The 22,979-nt window shown below is 35.1% G+C and overlaps 1 protein-coding gene across 2 annotated transcripts in view; it reads left to right on the forward strand.

Annotated features, from left to right (window-relative positions):
• The window catches only part of LOC150099340 (serine/threonine-protein phosphatase 2B catalytic subunit 2-like), a 273,967-nt gene that overhangs the window by 81,881 nt on the left and 169,107 nt on the right, over nt 1–22,979 (forward strand). For both annotated transcript variants that reach the window (XM_090404069.1, XM_090404070.1), the window contains exon 4: nt 16,261–16,372. In XM_090404069.1, the coding sequence (XP_090260195.1) occupies nt 16,261–16,372 (112 nt within the window). The remainder of the gene's footprint in view (nt 1–16,260; nt 16,373–22,979) is intronic.

The following is a 22,979-nucleotide window of genomic DNA, read 5'->3' on the forward strand; positions in this document are numbered from 1 at the left end:
TATACCTCTTTCAAATTGAAGGGTAACTACCAGATGCTTTTGCTTCTTTCATTTTATTGTACTTTGGAGATCTTACAATGATATAATCTTTGGCACCAGAAATAACTCTACTTATTTCATCACACAAATATTAATAGAAGCCTTCCACCTTCTTAATTATATCATCACTTGGCTGATTTCCACTTTTTTCTCACTTTGTAGTACTCCATGTTGCTTTCTTAATGCTCTGGAATTTCTGACAGAAGTATTTGCCACAATTAAATTTATCACTGATCTTTACATTTTTGGACAAGCTTAAAATTTTGTACTTTTCATCAAATGTGAACTAGCTTTTGAGGATTTGTCCTTCAATTTTTGTATTAAATCAAGATAATCTGACTGAACACAAGGAGGAGTTGGGTTTTTTTCTTCATCATGATGACAAGAACAGAGAAACCAGTTTCTAATTTTCTTCTGATCTCATTTGATATTTTTTTGATTTTTTGCTTTAATTCCCCCCCCCCCTTCTTTCAGAGAAAAGGTAATTTCTGTAAGCAAAAGATTCATCCAGTATAGCACATGCCTGGTTAACTGATTCTAGAACATACTCTAGCTCGAAGACCATGTCATAATGTGTTTCTTCTTCATCTTCTAATTCTGCAGGTTTATTTAAATTTTAAAAACATTGAGTACACAGTGCCTTACTAGCAGGTTGTTCATATTTCTCACGCAACTCTAGAGTGATTTTGCAGAATGATTTTGAAATATTATTTTTGTATGCAAGAAATTAGACATTTGACACTTTATGTACCATATTATGTATACATAAATTAACATCTATGCACATACCTGTGCATAGATGTTAATTTTTTTCTTTTTATGCATTTATTCAATTAGTTTTTTTTTTTATTCTCTCATTTGTTATTGTTACATGGAATGCCATTCATGATCCTAAAAGTTGTCTTGATAGGTGGATATACAAAATGTGCTGAAAGATACAACAACAAAAATAAATAAATAAACACACACACACATATATATATATATATATATAGTTTTTGTCATTTTCAAAAGCTTGTCTATGCTGAAGGGATGAAAATAACAGAATGGGACCAGTTTTGCTTTTTCTTGAATAATAATAATTTCAATTTTTTTTTTGAACCACCACTCTTTTGAAGTCAACTGATTTTTTGCAAATTTTGAGGCAATTTTTTTCATAGAAGAAATGCTTCACTGGAATCTGTATGCCCAAGGTGATTTTGGGCATACATATTCCAGTACAGGTATAAATGAAACACCAAAAAAATCCAACTTGTAGATTCAGCTGTGGCCCCTGCAGGGCAGAATATAAAATGTTAAAGAGCACTTGAAACACTTAAAGTGTGGTTGTACCTTTGGGGGGGGGGGAATAGATTGTCAGAAAATCTAAATGAATGAAAAAGTACAGCTATGAGCATTAAAACTGCAGTTAAAAAAACTGAAATTGAAATAAGCTATGATTAATTTCACAACCCTCCAATATTGTAAAAATTCTGTAGTTTTGCTGAAAAAAAAGATGATCACTATAATTAATAGGATGCCAGAAAAATCTAAAAAAATAAAATGTTTTCATCCGAATACAAAATCATGCATCTTCAGTTTAATTTTTAATTTGAGGATTTCACATGGAATGATCCTTATTATATCAAATACAGTACTTTAGCATATGTCTTCTAGCTTGATCACTGGAATTGGGAAATGGAAGCAAGAAGAGTTGTGAACATTGAGGTTACCTAGGATAATGACTTTGATGCTTGGATAACTGGGCTGCTTTATTCTACCAAATCCTCCCTCCCCCAACTCCAGAATTTTGTCATTGAATTGTGAGCCTCATTGTGCACAGCACTAGTTCATCAATTTATAACCAATGGTGCAAATGTTTGGTGTTGCTGCTGTACTTGAAAAATTTCTGTTGCATGTTGACAAGTTACAAATTTGGCTCATTATTGTGACTCAGAAGCAACCACAATCAAATTTATAGTCAGTTTGTTGTTATTGGCTCTGATTTTTTATAGAACCCATTTTGCTAAGGTTTATAGTTTTTTTTTTTTTTTTCCAGTTGATGTAGATACAAATAATTGGTTTCATCGCTTGCGTTGAATTGTTCTGTAAGCACATGCCATGTTTGTCTTGAGGCTAGATTTATGGTAGCCTTCAGTTGGTCAACATTATTTTAAGCAATGGTTTTTGCTATCATTATCTCTTAACTTTCTTTATCTTCTCTGAATGTCATGCATGCCATTTTAGTATTTGTATTTGTTTATTAAATAAAATTTATAAAAATTGTATTTCAATATTTTACATTTTTTCACTTGATTAGTATTAGCACTCTAAAAGTACAAGTGATGCACTAGATGAGCCCAACAGAATTTTTAACTCCCTTGCAATTTTTGTCCAAATATTAATTTATCAGAAACCACACACACTTTTTTTGCTTCTGATATTTATATTTTTTTATAGTGTACATGAATATGACTATGTTTCTCATATTTGATAAGTTGAATAAAAAAAAAAGCTGGAGAATTTACACAATGTTATAACTGATGATTGACCCACTATTTTTATTATTAGTTTTAAATTTTGTGCATGTGCGTGGTGCGTGCGTGCATGCATGCCCACATTCTGTGAATATTTCATACTCGTGTCATTTCTAAATGAAATTTCATTTGGGGGAGGAACTTTTTAGATATGCATTCAACTAGTAAATTTTATTTCTTAGAAGGTGAATATGCAAAATTAATTTTCCTTGAACATTGCAAATTTGCAATTCGCTACATAGCTAAATAAGAAAAACAAAATTAGCAATAGTTGTTGGAAGCATTTCCACTTGGTTTAATCCTTTATCCAATCCAAGTGTAAGCAAACAAAGTTTCCACCTGAAGTATTCTCAGGACTGGGGCAACTCGTATAGAAGCTATTGAATTCACATCACTTGCCTTAGTATCCCATAATGCTATGCATTATGAGAAGGGTCACTACCCAGACCGGTTTTGACCTTTACTGAGGTTTAACTAAGTATATAATTTCTTGGTATCTTTAATGTATAGTATATTCAAGTGGAAAAACTTCCAACAACTATCTCTAATCCAGAGTATTTTAATAATGAGTGACAGCTTTTGGCTACTCGTATATGAAAATATGACTTCTGCATTACTTCAACCCTAGTATCACATCTAGGTCTGGCTCCCACTAATGAGACCTTAATAAAGGTCTCATTAGGAGCCAGACCTGCCCTGGGAAATTGGTTAAGGATCTTAATTTACAATGGATATACAATGATATTTCAATTATCCAACATTCAAATGAGCAAGCCCTTAATTAACTGACCCTGCAACAGGTTAGTGTTTCAACTGACATCTGATACAACTCCACGTATTTGTTCCTTCACTTGTACTAACCTTTTAATTATCCTACCAGCAAATTGCTCTCCTGTTGTGGCTGAATAACTGAGGGATTATAGTATTTAAAAGGATATCATTATCATACAGTGAAAACTTTAGCTTAATATTTTAACATTACTTTCCTTAATAATGTAACTTATGTACATTATAAATAACAAGGAGATAGTCTACAATGCTGCCTTAACATCATTTCATCAACATCATCAAATTCCTGACATGTACCTTCAAGGGGTGTACAGGATATGATAGTACTACATGAAAAATTTACATCATTACTAACTTCCTATCTACAATTTTCCTCCAAATCAGTCTGTTACCTGTCAAAACTCCAACATTACCAGATCTTATATTTCTATCATCTAAGGCATTTTATACCATATCAATCCACCTATATCTTGGTCTCCTTCTGGGTCGTTTTCCTGCCAACCTGGCAGAGAACACTTATTTTGCTAATCTTTCCTCGTCCATTCTGTTTAAGTGACCATACCACCTGAGATTAACTCTGCTAACGCATTCCTGGATGCTGACAATGTCAAGTTCTTTCCTAATATCCTCGTTTTTAATATGATATTGCCATTGATGCCATCTGTTCACGCCTCTAATCTTTCTCAGGACTCTCGTATATGCGGTCTCTAGTCTTTGGTCAAGTGTTTTATTTTTCACCCAGCTCTCAGATCCATAGGTTAAAACTGTCTTGTATATTCCATATGAATTTATTTAATTGACTGCCTAACATACCAGCTTTCTTGATTCTGTTGTCTATTTCCATATTTAATTTACCATCTTCACTAAAAATCGTGCCTAAGTAGCTGAAATGTTTTACTTGTTCCACAGGTTATCCGTTCACAACACAGTTGACATTTTCAACAATTCTACCTATTTTCATTGTCTTTGTCTTTTTAATGCTGACCTTCATACCATATCTATTACAACAGTTATTCAATTTAGTCAGGGAATCTTGCAAACTTGTAGTGGATTTATTTAGAAGTATAACATCGTCCGCATAAAGCAAAGAGCTGACATTAACATCTCCAATTCTGATATCATGTTTAATACCACTTTCCTTCATAATGTGATCCATATAGAAAATGAATAACAGAGGGGATAATGTACATCCTTGTCTCACACCAGATTTGACATTAAACCATCTTCCTGTAATTCCTTCAATTCTAACATCTGACTTACAACACAAATAAAGACCAAGTATTGCTTGGTCATTGACACCATATAACTGTAGCGTATTGAATAGCTTCTGTCTTGGCACCTTTTCATATGCCTTTTCCAGATCGACAAAACTTAAATATAGATCTTTGTTATATTCCCATGCTTTCTCAACTATTTGTCGTAAAGTGAAGATCTGATCCTGACAGTCTCTATTTGGCCTGAATGCAGCTTGCTCTTCTTGGATTTTCTTCCAATTGTGGAAGAAAACCCAAGCTTTTCTTCCACGATTCTTCTCAACCGTTTCTCAAGTATACTTGCATAGATCTTTCCAGGAACACTCAGTAGGGAAATACCTCTGTAATTCTCACATTCAGTTTTATTTCCCTTTTTATATATGGGTACTGTTAGAGCTCTACTCCAATCATCCGGAATTCGCCCCTCTGTCCAGACTCTCTGAACTATGCAGTGCAGCCACTGTAAGACTTTTATACCACCGTACTTCAGCATTTCTGGTCGAATATCATCTATGCCTGCTGCCTTTCCATATTTCAAGCCTTTGATGGCTTTTTCTACTTCATGTATAGATATGTATTCCTGACTGTATGCCTGTTGAGTGTTTTTTACCACTGTGCTATCACTGCTTATTACATTTAGCATTTTTTCGAAGTAATTACTCCATACTTCAAGGATATCTTTTTTCCTTTATTTTCATCTCACCTTTATCATCTCTAACTTCTTTTACAGCACTCTTTGCTCCATTTTTAAGCTTCTTCAACAACCTCCAGAATATCTTACCACCTTCTTGTTATTTATTTTCTATATTCTTGCCAAAGTCCTCCTATGACTTTTGTTTAGCTAGTTTTACACAGTGTTTCGCTTTCTTATATGTGTCTCTGTATTTTCCAAGAGCAAAAGCTGACTTATTTGCCAGGAACTTTTGATATGCTTTCTTCTTTTCCTTCACTGCTTCTTTAACTTCCTGTGTCCAACATGGAGTTCTGATTTTTCTATCCTTGCAGACAACCTCAGCATATGCCTCTGTGGCTGAATCAATCAGGGTTTTCTTCAAGCTTGCCTCTGAATCTCTAAGGTTAGGTTCCTGTTCTCAAACTGTTTCATTTTTTATTCAATAATCTTTGTGTATTTTAGTCTACAGTTCACATCTGAGAGCTGCTCAACTTTTATTCGCTTTAAAACTTTCTTACATGTTATTCTTTTCAATATGGAATTAAATTTTATCCTGTTCAAGACTAAATAGTGATCGCTTCCAATTTCAAATCATCTGTACACTCTGGTGTCCTGCACCAGGGAGAAAACATCACTATCAACAATAACATAGTCAGTGAGACTTTTCTTATTCCTTGCTTCTTCTCTCTATGTGAATTTGTGCACATTTTTATGTTGGAACATAGTGTTAGTAATAACCAGTCCATGTACTGAGCAGAAATCCAACAGATATTTGCCATTATTATTAGCTTTGTTCTTTTCTCCAAATTTTCCCAAAATATTTTTGTATGTCTCACAATCATTTCCTACGCTGCTATTTAGATCCCCAACAAGGACCAACTTTTCCTTTTTCATTGTGTCAGTTGCTTTTTCTAAAGCCTCAAAAAATTCCTCCACTTCTACCTTAGTAGAACCTTCTGTGGGACCATAGGCACAAATAAGTCTCATTGTCCAGTTCCCCATTCTCATATTTTCCTACATTACTCTACTTGAGACTGCTTGCCATTCACAAAGATTAGCCTCATATTTTGTGTTGAATACTATGGCTACTCCTTCTTTTCCTTGATTGTCATTTCCTGAATATAACATTTTGTATTTATTGCTCAGAAAGATCTCACCAGTTTTTGTCCTTTTTTTTCAGTCGCCCCCTATTATATATCTGGTTCTTATCTAATTCTTCAGCTAGCTCCATTTCTTTTCCATTCAGGCTTTTTATGTTGATAGTACCAATCTTTAACTCTGGTGATGTTGAGTTGGGGTGTGCTTTGAGATTTGTTCCAGTAGCTGACTTTTCGCCCTGGTTCCCTGGCGAAAACAATGGGGGTCTTGTTTAACTGGGGATGCCCCAGCCTGCATGAAATTTTGTCATGTTGTACCATCATTTGGTATATTGGTTTAAGCCAATAAGAAAACAATTTGGTTGGCTTCATCCCAAATTGCCAGCCCATCCTCATTCGTTCAGTATCCAGGTAGATTCCTGACAGGGTGCACAACGAGAAGGTGAGGATTGGACATTAGGTCAGAAGCCCTGGTTGGTTCTCCACATTCCTTTAAAGGCTATGTGGAGGTCTCCTCTCAGTTATACAGCTTTGACCCTTAATTTCATAAAGATTGATATTCATTTTTAATTGCTACATTTGTACTCAAATGAGTAAGTCAAATTTTGGCTAATGCAAGTTAGAGCTTATGTTTTTTAAGCAGTGATGTGGTTATTGACATAAGTTACTTTGGTATGAAAGACAATGGCGAAAAAAATCTGAAACATTGGACATATAATCTTTATTTATTATAAAATGAAGAAATAATAATTTAATTGTTATTATCATTGTCGACACCTCCATGGAGTCCATAGATTCTTCACAGGACATCCACTAACATTATGAAAACTGGATATTAACCTTAATTTGCACAATACCTGTCATACTTTACTTTGAACTTATTACTGACACAGCACTCGCAACTGACTCTGGCCATTTCAAGCATTTGCCACCTTTCAAGCAAAAAAAAGTCTACTTCTCATGCCCTTGCTAACTAAACTCTTTTTTAATATCCAGAAATGACTCCTAATTCTCCCACATACTAGTCATATACTGAAAATTTTTATCTCTGTGAATCCTATAACAACCTTTAAGGAACTTATGTCTCTATCATATCCCCCTCCATCCTCTTATCCACCAACTTCTGTAATCACAAATCTTCAATCTGTCCTCATAAGGAACATTCCATAGACCTGCCACCATTTTGTCCACTTGCCAATCTTTTCCATCTCTTCTACACTTCCAAGGAATCCAGGTGACCAGATCTGTGCACAGTAGTCAAGATCGGGTGGGGGTTGGTAGGCATATCAATTCCTTATAAAATAAAGATGTTGTACCATCATTTTTTATTTTGGTTTAACCAACAAGAATACAATTTGGTCGACTAAATCCCAAATGTACAACGTGACAAAATTTCATGTCAGCTGGGGCGTCGCCCGGTTAAACAACATCCCCCGTTGTTTTCTCCAGAGAACCAGGGCGAACAGCAAAAAGTCAGCTACGGGAAAAAATCGGAAAACAAACCCCAACTCAACATCACCGGAGTTAAAGATCGGTACTATCAACATAAAAAGCCTGAATGGAAAAGAAATGGAGCTAGCTGAAGAATTAGATAAGAACCAGATCGACATAATAGGGGTGACTGAAACAAAAAAAGGCAAAATCTGGTGAGATCTTTCTGAGCAATAAATACAAAATGTCACACTCAGGCAGTGACAATAAAGGAAAAGGAGTAGCTATAGTATTCAACACAAAATACGAGGCTAATCTTCTTGAATGGCAGTCAGTCTCAAGTAGAGTAATGAGGTCAAATATGAGAATGGGGAACTGGACAATAAGACTTATTTGTGCCTATGGTCCCACAGAAGGTTCTACTAAGGTAGAAGTGGAGGAATTTTTTGATGCTTTAGAAAAAGCAACTGACACAATGAAAAAGGAAAAGTTGGTCCTTGTTGGGGATCTAAATAGCAGAGTAGGAAATTATTGTGAGACATACAAAAATATTTTGGGAAAATTTGGAGAAAAGAGTGAAGCTAATAATAATGGCAAATATCTGTTGGATTTCTGCTCAGGACATGGACTGGTTATTACCAACACCATGTTCCAACATAAAAATGTGCACAAATTCACATGGAGAGAAGAAGCAAGGAATAAGAAAAGTCTGACTATCTTATTGTTGATAGTGATGTTTTCTCCCTGGTGCAGGACACTAGAGTGTACAGATGATTTGAAATTGGAAGCGATCACTATTTAGTCTTGAACAGGATAAAATTTAATTTCATATTGAAAAGAATAACATGTAAGAAAGTTTTAATGTGAATAAAAGTTGAGCAGCTCTCAGATGTGAACTGTAGACTAAAATACACAAAGATTATTGAATAAAAAATGAAACAGTTTGAGAACAGGAATCAAACCTTGGAGATTCAGTGGCAAACTCTGAAGAAAACATTGATTGATTTTGCCAGAGAGGTATGTGGTGAGGTTGTCTGCAAGGATAAAAAAATCAGAACTCCCTGGTGGACACAGGAAGTTAAAAAGGCAGTGAAGGAAAAGAAGAAAGCATATCAAAAGTTCCTGTCAAATAAGTCACCTTGTGCTCTTAGAGAATATATAGACAAATGCAAGAATGCTAAACACTGTGTAAAACTAGCTAAACAAAAGTCATGGGAGGACTTTGGCAAGAATATAGAAAATAAATATCAAGAAGGTGGCAAAATATTCTGGAGGTTGTTTAAGAAGCTTAGGAATGGAGGAAAGAGTGCTGTAAAAGAATTTAGATATGATAAAGGTGACATGAAAACAGGAGAAAAAGATATCCTTGAAGTATGGAGTAATTACTTTGAAAAACTGCTAAATGAAACAAGCTGTGATGACAGCACAGTGGTAAAAAAACACTGACCAGGCATACAAGCAGGAATACATATCCATGCTTGAAGTGGAAAAAAAGCTATCAAAGGCTTGAAATATGGAAAAGCAGCAGGAGTAGATGATATTCAACCAGAAATGCTGAAGTATGGTTGTATAAGAGTCTTACAGTGGCTGCACTGTATAGTTCAGAAAGCCTGGATAGAGGGATGAATTCCCGATGATTGGAGTAGAGCTCTCATAGTAGCCATATATAAAAAGGGAAATAAAACTGAATGTGAGAATTACAGAGGTATTTCCCTACTGAGTGTTCCTGGCAAGATCTGTGCAAGTATACTTGAGAAACTATTGAGAAAAATTGTGGAAGAAAAGATTGCTGAAGAACAAGCTGGATTCAGGCCAGACAGAGGCTGTCAGGATCAGATCTTCACTTTATGACAAATAGTCGAGAAAGCATGGGAATATAACAAAGATCTGTATTTAAGTTTTGTCGATTTGGAAAAGGCATATGAAAAGGTGCCAAGAGAGAAGCTATTCAATACGCTGCAGTTATATGGTGTCAATGGGGCATTATATCGAGCAATACTTAGTCTTTATTTGAGTTGTAAGTCAGTAGTTAGAATAGAAGGCAGTACCGGAAGATGGTTTGTTAAATATGGTATGAGACAAGGATGTACATTATCCCCTCTGCTATTCATTATCTATATGGATCACATTATGAAGGAAGGTGGTATTAAACATGACATCAAAATTGGAGATGTTAATGTCAGCTCTTTGCTTTATTGCGGATGATGTTATACTTCTAAATAAATCCGCTACAAGTCTGCAAGATTCTCTGACTAAATTGAATAGCTGTTGTAATAGATATGGTATGAAGGTCAGCAATAAAAAGACAAAGACAATGAAAATAGGTAGAATCATTGATAATGTCAGCTGTGTTGTGAATGGAGAACCTGTGGAACAAGTAAAACATTTCAGCTAATTAGGCACGATTTTTACTGAAGAAATTAAATTAAATATAGAAATAGACAACAGAATCAGCAAAGCTGCTGTATGGTGGGAAGTGAATTGAATAAATTCATATGGAATAAGAGAGAAATTAGTCGGAGCACTAAATTAGCTGTATACAAGACAGTGTTCAAACAATTCTAGTAGTAAGACTTATACGTTGGTTAGACATAACTGGTAATTAATTTACGGAATTGACAACGCATATAAAGTAAATAAATTAAAGATAACTTTAATGAATCACTTCTATATTTCGGCAATGTCACATTGCCATCTTCGGGAACATAAAGATATGGTATGTGCACTAAGGAACTAACAAAGCAAATGAGGAAGAAAATAAGAACTAATTTTGTTCCTAAAGTCCTAATGGTGCCCTCTTGCGGGCTAATTTGGTAATCTTGGCAGTTGGGCTGAAGTTCTCAAAATGAAAGTCTCCCAAATTTGGGGCAGTTTCATGCACCCAAATTTGTTGAGGTTAGGAACGTTTTTTAGAGCTGCTGAAGATTCTTTGAAAAGTCTTTCATATTTAAACTTGCTGCGATGGATTATTTTTGTCTTCTAACAACGAATTTTATGGTGTGTATCTAAGGCATGGTCTGCCAGTCCAGAGCGGCTGTACTGGTGAAAACGGATGTAGTCTTGGTGTTCTGAAATCCTGATATTTGTTGTTCTGCCTGTTTGGCCAAAGTAGGACAATTTGCAGCTGCAAGGGACCTGGTATACACCAGGTAGGTCTAGGGGAAGTGGTTGGTCGAGGATATTAGTTATTTTTTCAGAGGTGCCCTGGATGTAGGGGATAGTGATAGACTTGGTGTAGTCTTTATTGTGGAGGGGGGGAGGGGGGTTGTGGTTTACAGGTTTTAGTATTTTTTGGATTTTTTTGGGGTTGTAGCCATTGGCTAAGAAAGTGTTGAGGATGTGGTTTAGTTCCATAGTCAGGGCCTTGTCATCTGAGCAGATTAATTTTGCCCTGTTATATAGTGTTTTTATCACCCCATATTGTTGTGAGGGGGGGTGGTGGGATTGCTGGTGAATGTATCTGCCAGTGTGGGTGGGTTTTCTGTAAACAGAGAAAACCAAAGATCCATCAAGCTGGCGGGTGATTAAAGTGTCTAGGAAGGGGAGGGTGTTGTTTTCCTCTTTTTCTAAGGTGAACTGGACTCTGGGATGTTGGTTGTTTAAGTGTGTTAGGAAGGAGTGGAGTGTATCTGAGCCATGTGGCCAAATAGCAAACACATCATCCACATAACGAAGCCAAATAGTGGGTTTTTGTGGGGCGGAGTTTAAGGCTTTCTCTTCAAATGTCTCCATAAAGAAATTGGCCAAGGGTGGGGAAAGTGGTGAACCCATGGCTGTCCCCTCTATCTGTTTGTAGAACTTTCCTTGCCAAACGAAATAGCCTGAGTTCATTGTGAACTGAAATAGGGCTGAGATATCGGGAGGAAACTTGGCTTGGATGAGCTCAAAGGAATTTGGGTGCATGAAACTGCCCCAAATTTGGGAGACTTTCATTTTGAGAACTTCAGCCCAACTGCCAAGATTACCAAATTAGCCCGCAAGAGGGCACCATTAGGACTTTAGGAACAAAATTAGTTCTTATTTTCTTCCTCATTTGCTTTGTTAGTTCCTTAGTGCACATACCATATCTTTATGTTCCCGAAGATGGCAATGTGACATTGCCGAAATATAGAAGTGATTCATTAAAGTTATCTTTAATTTATTTACTTTATATGTATTGTCAATTCCGTAAATTAATTACCAGTTAGTGTTCAAACAAGTTTTAACTTGTGGATCTCAGAGCTGGGTCAGAAGTAAAACACTTGACCAAAGACTAGAGACCGCAGATATGAGAGTCCTGAGAAAGATTATAGGCATGAACAGATGGCATCAATGGCAGTATCATGTTAAAAACGAGGATATTAGGAAAGAACTTGACATTGTCAGCATCCATGAATGCATTAGCAGAGCTAATCTCAGGTGGTATGGTCACTTAAACAGAATGGGCGAGGAAAGATTAGCAAAACAAGTGTTCTCTGCCAGGTTGGCAGCAAAACGACCCAGAGGAAGACTAAGATATAGGTGGATTGGTACGGTACAAAATGCCTTAGAATAGAAATATAAGATCTGATAATGTTGGATTCTTGACAAGTAACAAACTGTTTTGGAGGAAAATTGTAGATAGGAAGTTAGTAATTATACAATTTTTTCATGTAGTACTATCATATCCTGTACACCCCTTGAGGGTAGATGGCAGGAATTTGATGATGATGATGATCAAATAAAGATGTATGGTGACATCCTTATCTCTGTAGTTTGTTCTTTAATAGCTATGTAATTCTGTGAGTGGTTTTGTAATATAACTTCTGAACTTTAATCCAGAGTCCACTAGCATTTTCAAATCCGTAACCTCTGTAACTTCTTGTAGTTCATTTCCATCAATGCAGCTTAACTGGTTATCTTTTCATCGCAAAATGCATAACTTTACACTTTGCCATATTAAACTGATAGCCATTCTTCTTTTCTCATACTGTTAGTCTATATAAGTCATCTTGCAAGATATCCACATCATCCTTATTAACTATTGCTTTACTCAGTTTGACACCATCAGCAAATAACTGAATATTTCCCCTTATGTTATTTCCCATATTATTAATGTACAAGTTAAATTGCAGTGGCCGTGCTAGACATGTAACTAGCACAATGTTAGTTACTTGTCTTCTCCTAGACTCAACTGCTCCATAAATTACTCCCTAATGTCTATCCATTAGCCACCTCTTTATCTGTCTCACCAGCTTGATATTCAAGCCCATTTGCTCCAGTTTAAACAACAGTGTTCTGTGCAGTATCCTCTCAAATGCTTTTGAAAAATCTAGCAGTATCAGTGTTTAACCATTCCCTGTATCCAACTCAGGTGCTATGCTATTATAAAAAAAAAGTGTGTATATTACTGAATCATGACCTATCCTTCACAAAAGCATGCTGCCTCACATACAGTATTCAATTTTTATCCATCCATTCCGAATCTTGCTTTTAACCTACTTCTTTAATATATTACTCATCATCAGAATCAATGTCAACACCCAAGGTGGTTGAAGACTGCTGTGATGCAGATGGTTTGAATCTTCCTTTTTCCTTATAGATGCATATTAGCCTTTTTCTTCTTTCCATAAATCTCAATAACAGATGACCATATCATTTCCCTCCCTCCCCCTGGACTTTCAAGAACTATGACCATTTGGATCCATCTTTTCGAATAGTGCCATTCCTGGTGCAATTTCATGGAATCCTTCTACCAAACACTACAGCATCTAAATCAGTAAGATCTTTATCCAGTAATTCATAAGATCAAATTATAACTACAGTCAATCAATGTCAAACTCATGTTTAGTGTTGTCCACTAAACATGAATTTGTGCATGTTGGAAGTTTTTTCACTTCGTTAGACTATAAATTATATATTTAGTTTAATCCTTTATTCAAGTGTAAGCAAACAAAGTTTGCACCTGAAGTATCTTCAGGACTGGGGAAACTCGTTGTAAAGGTGGTATAAGTTCTTATCATTTGCCTTAGTATTCTCCCATAATGCAAAGCACATTTCCTTGCAGACATGTATAATTCTATGCATTAAGGGAAGGGCTACTACCCAGACCAGTTTCAACCTTTATTGAGGTCGTCCCCTTAATGCATAGCATTATACATCATGTCTGCAAGGAGATGTGCTTTGCGTTATGGGAGATATTAAGGCAAGTGATGAGAACTTATATCACCTTTGTCACGAGTTGCCCCAGTCCTGAAGATACTTCAGGTGCAAAATTTTTTTTGCTTACACTTTGATAAAGGATTAAACTAAATATATAATTTATGAGTTTGTGCAGGTGTTAATGGATGATGAGACAAGCTTAATTGCACAATATAAACTTTACCTATTAAAAATATACACTACTCAAAACAGTTAGTGGATATTTTAGTTTCTGTTAGATAATTATAAATTTCTATAAATAATTATAACTATTGGGTACTTTACACATGAATAAATATTTCTTACTTTTGGATATGGTGTAATTGATGAGATATTGTTTAACCCCTTAACGTACCAATTAAAAATCAGAAAGTGGTCGTTTTTCTGCCAATTTTTTGGGCGAGGGTGATTTGCCGGATCAAATTCATCATTATTTGAAAAATAATGATGAATTTGTGCAAACACAAACGAAATAGCCGATACACGCCGTTGGCAACTTTTCTCGGCTGGAAGGAAATAGGCACAAGATTGTCTAGCGTCTATATTCAGTTGTATTTATATGTGAAACCAAAATTCAAAATCAATTTTGGTGCAATAAACAAAAGACGTGTCACAGAAGTCTTTGTATGTTAAGAGGTTAAATAATCAATATTTATTATAAATTTAACAAATTATACATTTTAGCATGAAATTTTAACAATAATAACAAGAATCACCAAAAACGCTTTTTTTAATTTTTAATAGGGTGTAGGGTCTCTATTAACAGCCAAAACAGCAGTGCATCTTGATTGCATGGACCAGATAAGATGATCAAACAGTTCTTGTGAGATATTTCCCCACTCTTCTGTGAGAGCAGTTTCGAGCTCCTGAAGTGATTATGGTGGCACCAGCGAGCAGAAACGTGCCTACCTAAAGCATCCCAGTCATGTTCGATTGGATTACAATCCGGTGAACAGGCAGGCCAGTCCATATCTTCTTCCTCAAACCACTCTTGTACCAAATTTGCACAGTGTGGACAAGATTGTCATCCATAAAAAGAAATTCTTGACCAATTGCAGCAGCATATGGATGAACTATTGGTTAAAAAATCTCATTGCGATACCTTTGGGCTGTTAAGGAACTGTTCCTAATAAAATAGAGATCAGTATGGTCACCTATACTTATTCCAGCCCATGCCATCAAACTCCCACCTTGATGTTGGGGTCTTTCACAAACAAACTGTGGATTATTTCTTGTTCCACTTTCACACCATATCAAGATACATTGGTTATCTGGTTGCAGATTGAACCTGGACTCATCACTAAAAAGTACACGAGCCTAATTCTCATTTGTGCAATTGCAATGTTCGTGTGCCCAAATTCTTCGGGCTCTTTTATGATCTGCAGCAAGTGGAATACAAACCATTGATCTTCAAGCATATAAACCTAGGGCATGAAGATGATTTTGAACATTTCCGGTCTCCAAAAAGCGATTCCAAAGTCGCGAAATTACACTTTGAGATACATGATGCGCTTGAGCGACAACTTACTGCTTTTGTCCAGCTTCTAATTGACCAATGGCTCTCCAAGCCATGGATTCCAGGATATCATGTTTCCCTGCCATTTTTAACAAAATAATGGGTGGTAGGTGGCAAGTTTACAATTGAAATGATAATTATGCACTGTGGAAGTAAGCACAACAAGCCACACTTTTATACCCCCCCCCCCCAAACATACACACATGCTGATACGACTAAGACACGTTTCGACAAGTCTTAACATAATTTTGTACATACTTGTGTGTTCTACACTGTTGTATATTAAGAATATTTTAAAATATGTGTGTTACATTTGTAAATTATTTTTATAACTTTATAATTTATGAGAAAACCAAAATGTTCTCTAATTGTTTTGAGCAGTGTAGTTTGGATTCATGAGGAAAGTTTCATAAATCTGAGTGTTCACGAGTAAAGTATTTTGTAAGTCAGGGAGTGCTTGTATGTTGCTTAGTATGAGGTTTCATTTATTTCATAAATTTATGTACCTTTAATATTAAAATGTTACCACAATTGCATTCTTCCTGAATATTTTTACCACTGTTTAATAACTGGTTATCATTTAATAATTTTTTCAAAGTAATTAATCCATATATATTCAGAATATCCTTATCCTCAGTGTTTATGTGTTTATATTACATTTATTATCATCTTGAAAATAGGATTGCACCTGCAATACCTGTTTATCTGTATAAAATGAATCTAAAAATTCTGCTTTAAACTGTTTGAAAAATTACAGTTTCATGTATTTACTTATATTTCGTTATAGTGTGTTCTTTATCTTTGGGCACTGAAAATCTGCTTTCCCACAACATTGTTTTTATTGCGAGGCAACCACGAGTGTAGGCATCTAACAGAATATTTTACGTTTAAGACAGAATGTAAGTTTGTAAATATAAGTTATTTAAATTAAAATAATATTCTTATAATATGTGATCCTTATTTTGTTTTGATAGGTATAACAAAAAAAATTAGAAAATATTTTTAAACATATTTATGTATTTTCTGTTCATTAAGTAGCTTTTTTTTTTAATTTGTGTAAAATTTTCTCCCTTATTCTAACTAACAATATCTAACAATATACACTTTTTTAATAATAAATTTTTAATGCTAAAAATCCAAATGTATTATCATTAGAGAAAAATTTCATACCTCAAGAACAGGGAATATTGACAGATATCAAAATATGAGAGCATGGGATATTTACAAGGCTATTAAACTTTTTAAGGAAATGTGTACAGGACATTTTAATAAACTGAATAACAGACACTATACATGTGAAAAAATATGTAAAAAATAATTTATTGCCTCTGATATTTCATTTTTGTTGCAAAGCTTTAAATCTCAGAAGCAATAAATCTATTATTTGCATATTTTTCACATATGTGATTATTTAGTTTTTTAAAATTCACAAAGTTCTAATACAGTGGTTCCCAAACTTTTTCGATTCTTGGTGCACTTGCTGAATCCAGGTTTTTCCAAGGTGCCCTATGTCAAATTCTAACAAGTACACTTTGCGAAATAGCGAATCATTTTTTTTAATTAAAGGGTTAGGTAAAAATAAATAAAACACGTATTTAAGATCACAAAAAAAAGTAATTGAACAAATTCAACTAATTATCATTAGTGGGATGGATGAGCCTTTGATCACTGCACATTTTCTGAAATCTTGGAATCACACTGGACACAGCCACCCTCATTTCCTTCTCCACATTGATTTTTGCACGATACTTAGTTTATGTCACAGCGGCCGTCGAAAATCCAGCTTCGCACAAATAAGAAGTTGCAAATGGAATTAAAATTCTCTGAGCTTTTTTACTTGGAAGGGGATATTCATCTTTTACTGATATCCAAAATTCTGTTAATTCCATGCTGCTAAATTTTGTTTTCAACGTATTGTTGCAAGACAACTCAATAAGGTTCTCTTCTTCTGCAGCAGTAAATTCAGATGGAGCACTGGCATTAAATGGATCTCGAATCCATGCAAATTTATTGATATTATCATTTTGAAAATATTTCTCAAACCACGTAATAAGCTGTGATAAGTGTTCTTCAAAAATGTTTTTCACTCAGAAGGGGGATATTCATCTTTTACTGATATCCAAAATTCATTTAATTCCATGCTGCTAAATTTTGTTTTCAATGTATTGTTGCAAGACAACTCAATAAGATTCTCTTCTTCTGCAGCAGTAAATTCAGATGGAGCACAGGCATGTGAATCCATGCAAATTTATTAATATTATTATTTTGAAAATATTTCTCAAACCAGGTGATAAGCTGTGATAAGTGTTCTTCAAAAATTGATTTCATACCTCCTCGAGAGAAATCAACTCCATTGGAAGTCAGAAACTGTTGCAACAAGGGGAAACATTCTTTGCCTCTGTCTTCATTCATTTTTCTTTTTCATAGTTTTAGTTTTTTTATAAAAGCTGAAATTTTCTCAATCGACTTTAAAAGGTGCATGTTGCATCCCTGCAGGGAGAGATTCAGAGCATTCATCTTTTCAAAAATATCACATAAGTATGCTAGTTTTACCAAAAAATCTTCATTCACAAAATTTTCGGTATACTTGTGGTCTTCCTCTTTAAGAAAAATATAAATTTCCTGTTGCAATTCAAATATACGAGACAAAACATTACCACGAGAGAGCCATCGCGAAGCTGTAGTACAACAAAGACGTGTGCTCGGATCCCATATCCTCACATAGTTTTTTGAAAAACCTTGCCTTCAACGGCCGAGTTTTTATAAAGTTTACTACATTCACTACATATTTTAAGACCTGGTTCAATGTAGTACTCAGATATTTTGATGCAAGTGCTTCCCTGTGAATAATGCAATGGGTCCACAGTGCATCAGGGACTTTACTTTGAATAAGTGCCTGCAATCCTCCATAACAGCCAGACATAGAACGAGCACCATCAGTACAGACACCAATGCACTTAGTCCACTTCAAATTATTTTCGGATATAAAAGTATCAAGGATCTCAAACAAGTCTTGAGCCTTAGCACAGCAGTGACACTTTTACAAAAGAGGTCTTCTACAATGTTATTACCATCTATAAACCGTACATAGCAAATCAGGTGATTTATTATTATCATCATCATTATTATTATCTGTGGCCTCATCCAGCTGCAACCCAAATTCCTTCTCTTTTATTTTTTCAATTAATTGATCATTGAAGTCCTCCACTATGTGCTGTATTCTGTGACTGATGGTGTTATTGGACAAAGGCACTTTTGAAAGCAGCTTCCCAGCAGACTCACCGATCATAATGTTCACCATATCTACAGCAGCCGGTAGAATGAGTTCTTCTGTGATAGTATGAGGCTTCTTATATTTTGCAATTCTATGTGCCACCTTGTAAAATGCTAGCAAAACATTGCTTAGTATTGATGCCTGCTTATAAAAACTACCTTTTTGTTGATTTAACTCTTTTAACTTTCTGGTAAAGTAGTCACGAGATGTACTAACCATGCTGGGAAGATTGGTTTCTAAATGGCATTTCAACTTACTTGGTAGCATGCACTCTGGTGCCAAAACTGGCATACACAGTACACACTGCGGCCTCCCTTCACCATTGACTTCTGTCGAAGTCCAAATAACTGTCATCATATTTTCGATGTTTACGCTTCTTCACACTCTTGCCACTATTTGACGGTGTGCCCTCTTTATTTTCTTTCTCACAACGCTTATTACTGTTTAGTAAAAACCAATCCATTTTTAAAAATACATACGAGAAGAAATAATTCAAAAAAATTCACTTGACTAAATCGCAACAATATTCAGTTGATACAATCTCAGAAAACTAATTTAACACTAGGACCGTGCGAAACTGATAGCTATTTATATACGAACACAAAGTACCGAGAAATTTCGAGAAACTACTAAAACAATCAAGAAACTTAATTACTGTAGAGCGCCATCTAGTAACCATTTCTAGAGGCTTCTGCAAACAGTTATTACTAAGTGAGTTACTGGTTTGCACCATGTCTGCTAGATGTCGCGTCCTATCACATTGAATTGAAAATGGAAATAAAATTCTGAAAATTTTGTAATCGCTGTGCCCCTGTGAGGAAGCCGCGGCTCCCCAGGCCTCCGCAGCACACACTTTTGGAACCACTGTTCTAATAATTGAATACAAGATCAGGGAATATTTACAAGGCTGTAATATATGTATATGTGTGTGTATGTATGTATGGGTAACAAATTTCTCAGAATATGGGCATGAAAAAATATTGTACGAGGGTTGTTTGAAAAAGTTTGGTAAATTTTCAATAGACTGTGACACAATTCATTTATTCATACCAATGTCATCTTTTCACATATCATCTTTTTCACGAGCCCTGGCAAAATTTGAGCCACGTTCAACATGTAGTTCTTGTTTGGTAAACATTTAAGATGATCGTGTTCAAAACAGTGGGCAATTCCTGGTGAAAGAGCACCTAAAAAAGCGAAGACCGTTTTGTCAGCTGGGATGATGGCCACTGTTTTTTGGGATTCCCAAGGAATTATCATGATAGACCATTTGGAAAAGGGTAAGACAATAACAGGAGTCTATTATGCATTGGACTTTTAAAGAAGAACCGAAGGGAAAAAACGGCCAAGATTGGCACACAAAAAAGTGCTCTTTCATCAACACAATGCACTGTCCCACACATTGGCCGTCACAATAGCAAAATTGCACGAATTGCGGTTCTAATTAGTTTTCCAATCCACCGTATATTCACCAGAACTTGGGCACCATGTGACTTCTTCTTGTTCCCAAACTTAAAAATTTGGGTCGGTGGAAAAAAAATTTTCTTCGCACGAGGATGTCATCAAGGCTGTCAATGACTATTTTGCACAATTTGGCAAATTCTACTTTATAGATGGTATGAAAAAAATTGGAAATTCACTGGACCAAATGTGTATACCTCGATGGAAACTATGTTGAGAAATAAAGGTGATTTTTTCCAAAAAAATGTGTTTAACTTATTTTTTTACCAAACTTTTCAAATAACCCTCGTATGACAGTACTTTCAGAAATCATTTCCATATAAAAAATAAAGTAATAGATTTATTAAACACAAGTAATAATATATATATATATATATGCAAAAATGTTGAAATATAGAATCAACAAAAACAAAAAGTTATAAATGAATGAAAAACTGGATTTAGAAATGGAAGATAATTCCATTGGGAAAAGAAAATAATTGAACTTAGAAATGAACTAGACATTGGTAGACTGTTTAAAAAAATGACAAACTAGATGCATACAAAGCCTTTTACCTATAAATAAATTTATAGGTAAGTGGCTTTGAATTTTTGTATATAAACTCTACAGACTGTATAAGAAAACTAATAAGTATAAAAAGAGACAAGAACAGAACCAAAACATTTGAAGCAACAGAAGTTATTACGAAGGTATCTCCCACCTCCCCCCTCTATGTAGTATTATTCACAAATACTTGTGAAAAGTGTTAAAAAAAGTGTAACGCATAAACATTATGGCTATGAGAAAGTGACTGGAATGAACCTCTGAGAGTTGGAGTGAGATAGAATATCAGTTGAATTGGATTGCTGTTTTCCAGACAGTATTAACACTTTTAGGAAAAGATTTTAGTGCATTGCTCTCAGTGTATGATAGCATTCCAGGGTTGGGTAAGTGTTGTGTGAGAAGTACATGTCTGTTCAAGTTTTTCTTTTCTATTCCTCAGCAGAGGATGCATAGAAAGTGTCATACTAATTAGAAACAGTACTCAGTACTGTAATTACTGTAATTACTCAGTACTGTAGTGTAATTGATTCTAAGAATTTTAAAATATGTATTTCTTCTTCTTCCTTTCCAGTAATAGGTCTAGTGGCCTATTACGCTATTAGATACTGAATGGAGAAATTCTTGACAAGTTATTCATTCAGGATCTAACATGTAAGCTTCACAAAATTACAAAGAAATTTGCATAATACCTTCTTACCAGCGGAAGGTGAGAAACACCTAAGTTGTTGTATATGAAGTATGTATCAGTATGAGTAATATATTGGAATTTATTTATTGTAAAACGGAAAGCTAAAATTCAAGAATAATGTCAGATTAGCATTTCATGTAAAGGAATAATGGTTTAATTTATGTATTATCAAACTATCATAAAATCGTAAGTCGCTAGGTAAGAAATAACTAATAGGATCAATGGTCACGTCTAAGCCGCAAGTACCTGTCATAACGGCGAAGGGTGTAGCTTATGGGGAAGGCTGACGTAAGCGCTTTTCCTCGAAAACAACACCTAATAGCAAGGGGATCAACCTAAGGGCGAAGTAAGCTATGGATCGTGCGAAAAACAATACAGAAAAGAGGGCGCTGAGAAAAAGTATTTAAGGCAATACGCACCAAGCTCAAGGCTTTTTTCCTGTTTTATTTGGGGATTTTGGAGATCGAGGACTCTTGACGAGTGATCGGAGATAGGACAAGCCGAGGGTGCTATGTCAACGACAGCCGGCCATATTCATGACCTGCGCTGAGAGGTATTCTGCGGAAATCCGTATGAGAATCAACAGCTCATGCAGAATGGTACCAAACGCTGAACGACCCACCCGAGCGGAGAAAGCTCGTAGCAACAGCCATTTCTTGATTTGTGTCTGGTAGCAGAGAACGGAACAACACCGTCACAAGATGAAGGCTGACCCGAGCAACACGTGGCAGCTAATAGACCTTCGGAGGGACTTGGTAAAGTAAAGATTCTTTTGTTTTATATCTTGAGATTGTTTGAAGGTAGAATTTGTGTCTTGATAAAGCAAGACTGAGGACATTTTAGAGAATTTTGATAGGATAGAGTAATTAATACAGCCAATTCTATTAGACAAAGAATTGTATATCATAAATCTCTAATGTGTATATGATTGAAATAGTGAAAACCCTTTGTTAATTGAGTAAACTTAACTAAGAGAGAAATGATTTGAGAAATATCTATTTAAAGTAAATGTAAATGAAGTAACTTGACTTGAGTGTAACATTGTTTAAATTATCCATTGTATTACATGATTTTGCATGTCGGTTTATGTGAGAAAGTCAGATTAGTATCGAACAGTTTGTATAGATAAGCATAAGACATTAACTTAGCTAGAAATTCAGAAGTTTTGATAACTTGATACAAGATTTAATGTACCTATCTTTTAGTATTAATAAACATGTTTTGTTATTTGAATCTGAGTCTTGCCTGAAATCGAGGTGTCAACCTACTACTTATAAAAAAATTCGAACAAAATAGTGGGAAAGAGTTTAGAAAATTATATAATAGAGTTTAGCTTAGGTCACGACTGCAAGGAACCGAGATCTATATGCTCACGTGTGAATTTAGATTAACGTATATGCCTAAAACCTAGGAATATTTCCCTGAGCCTGAATTATAACCTTGTTATAAGAAGCTGGCTGGCACAGTTAAAATAGAAATTTGCCAGTTTCTGAAGAGGAAATATTCCTAGTGGTCAACCTGGGTTATATATTAAGGAGA

This window comes from Typopeltis vanoorti, chromosome 14, assembly GCF_054136105.1.
Source record: "Typopeltis vanoorti isolate ZY-2024b chromosome 14, IOZ_Tvanoo_1.0, whole genome shotgun sequence".
In the NCBI taxonomy this organism is placed as follows: Eukaryota; Metazoa; Arthropoda; class Arachnida; order Uropygi; family Thelyphonidae; genus Typopeltis; species Typopeltis vanoorti.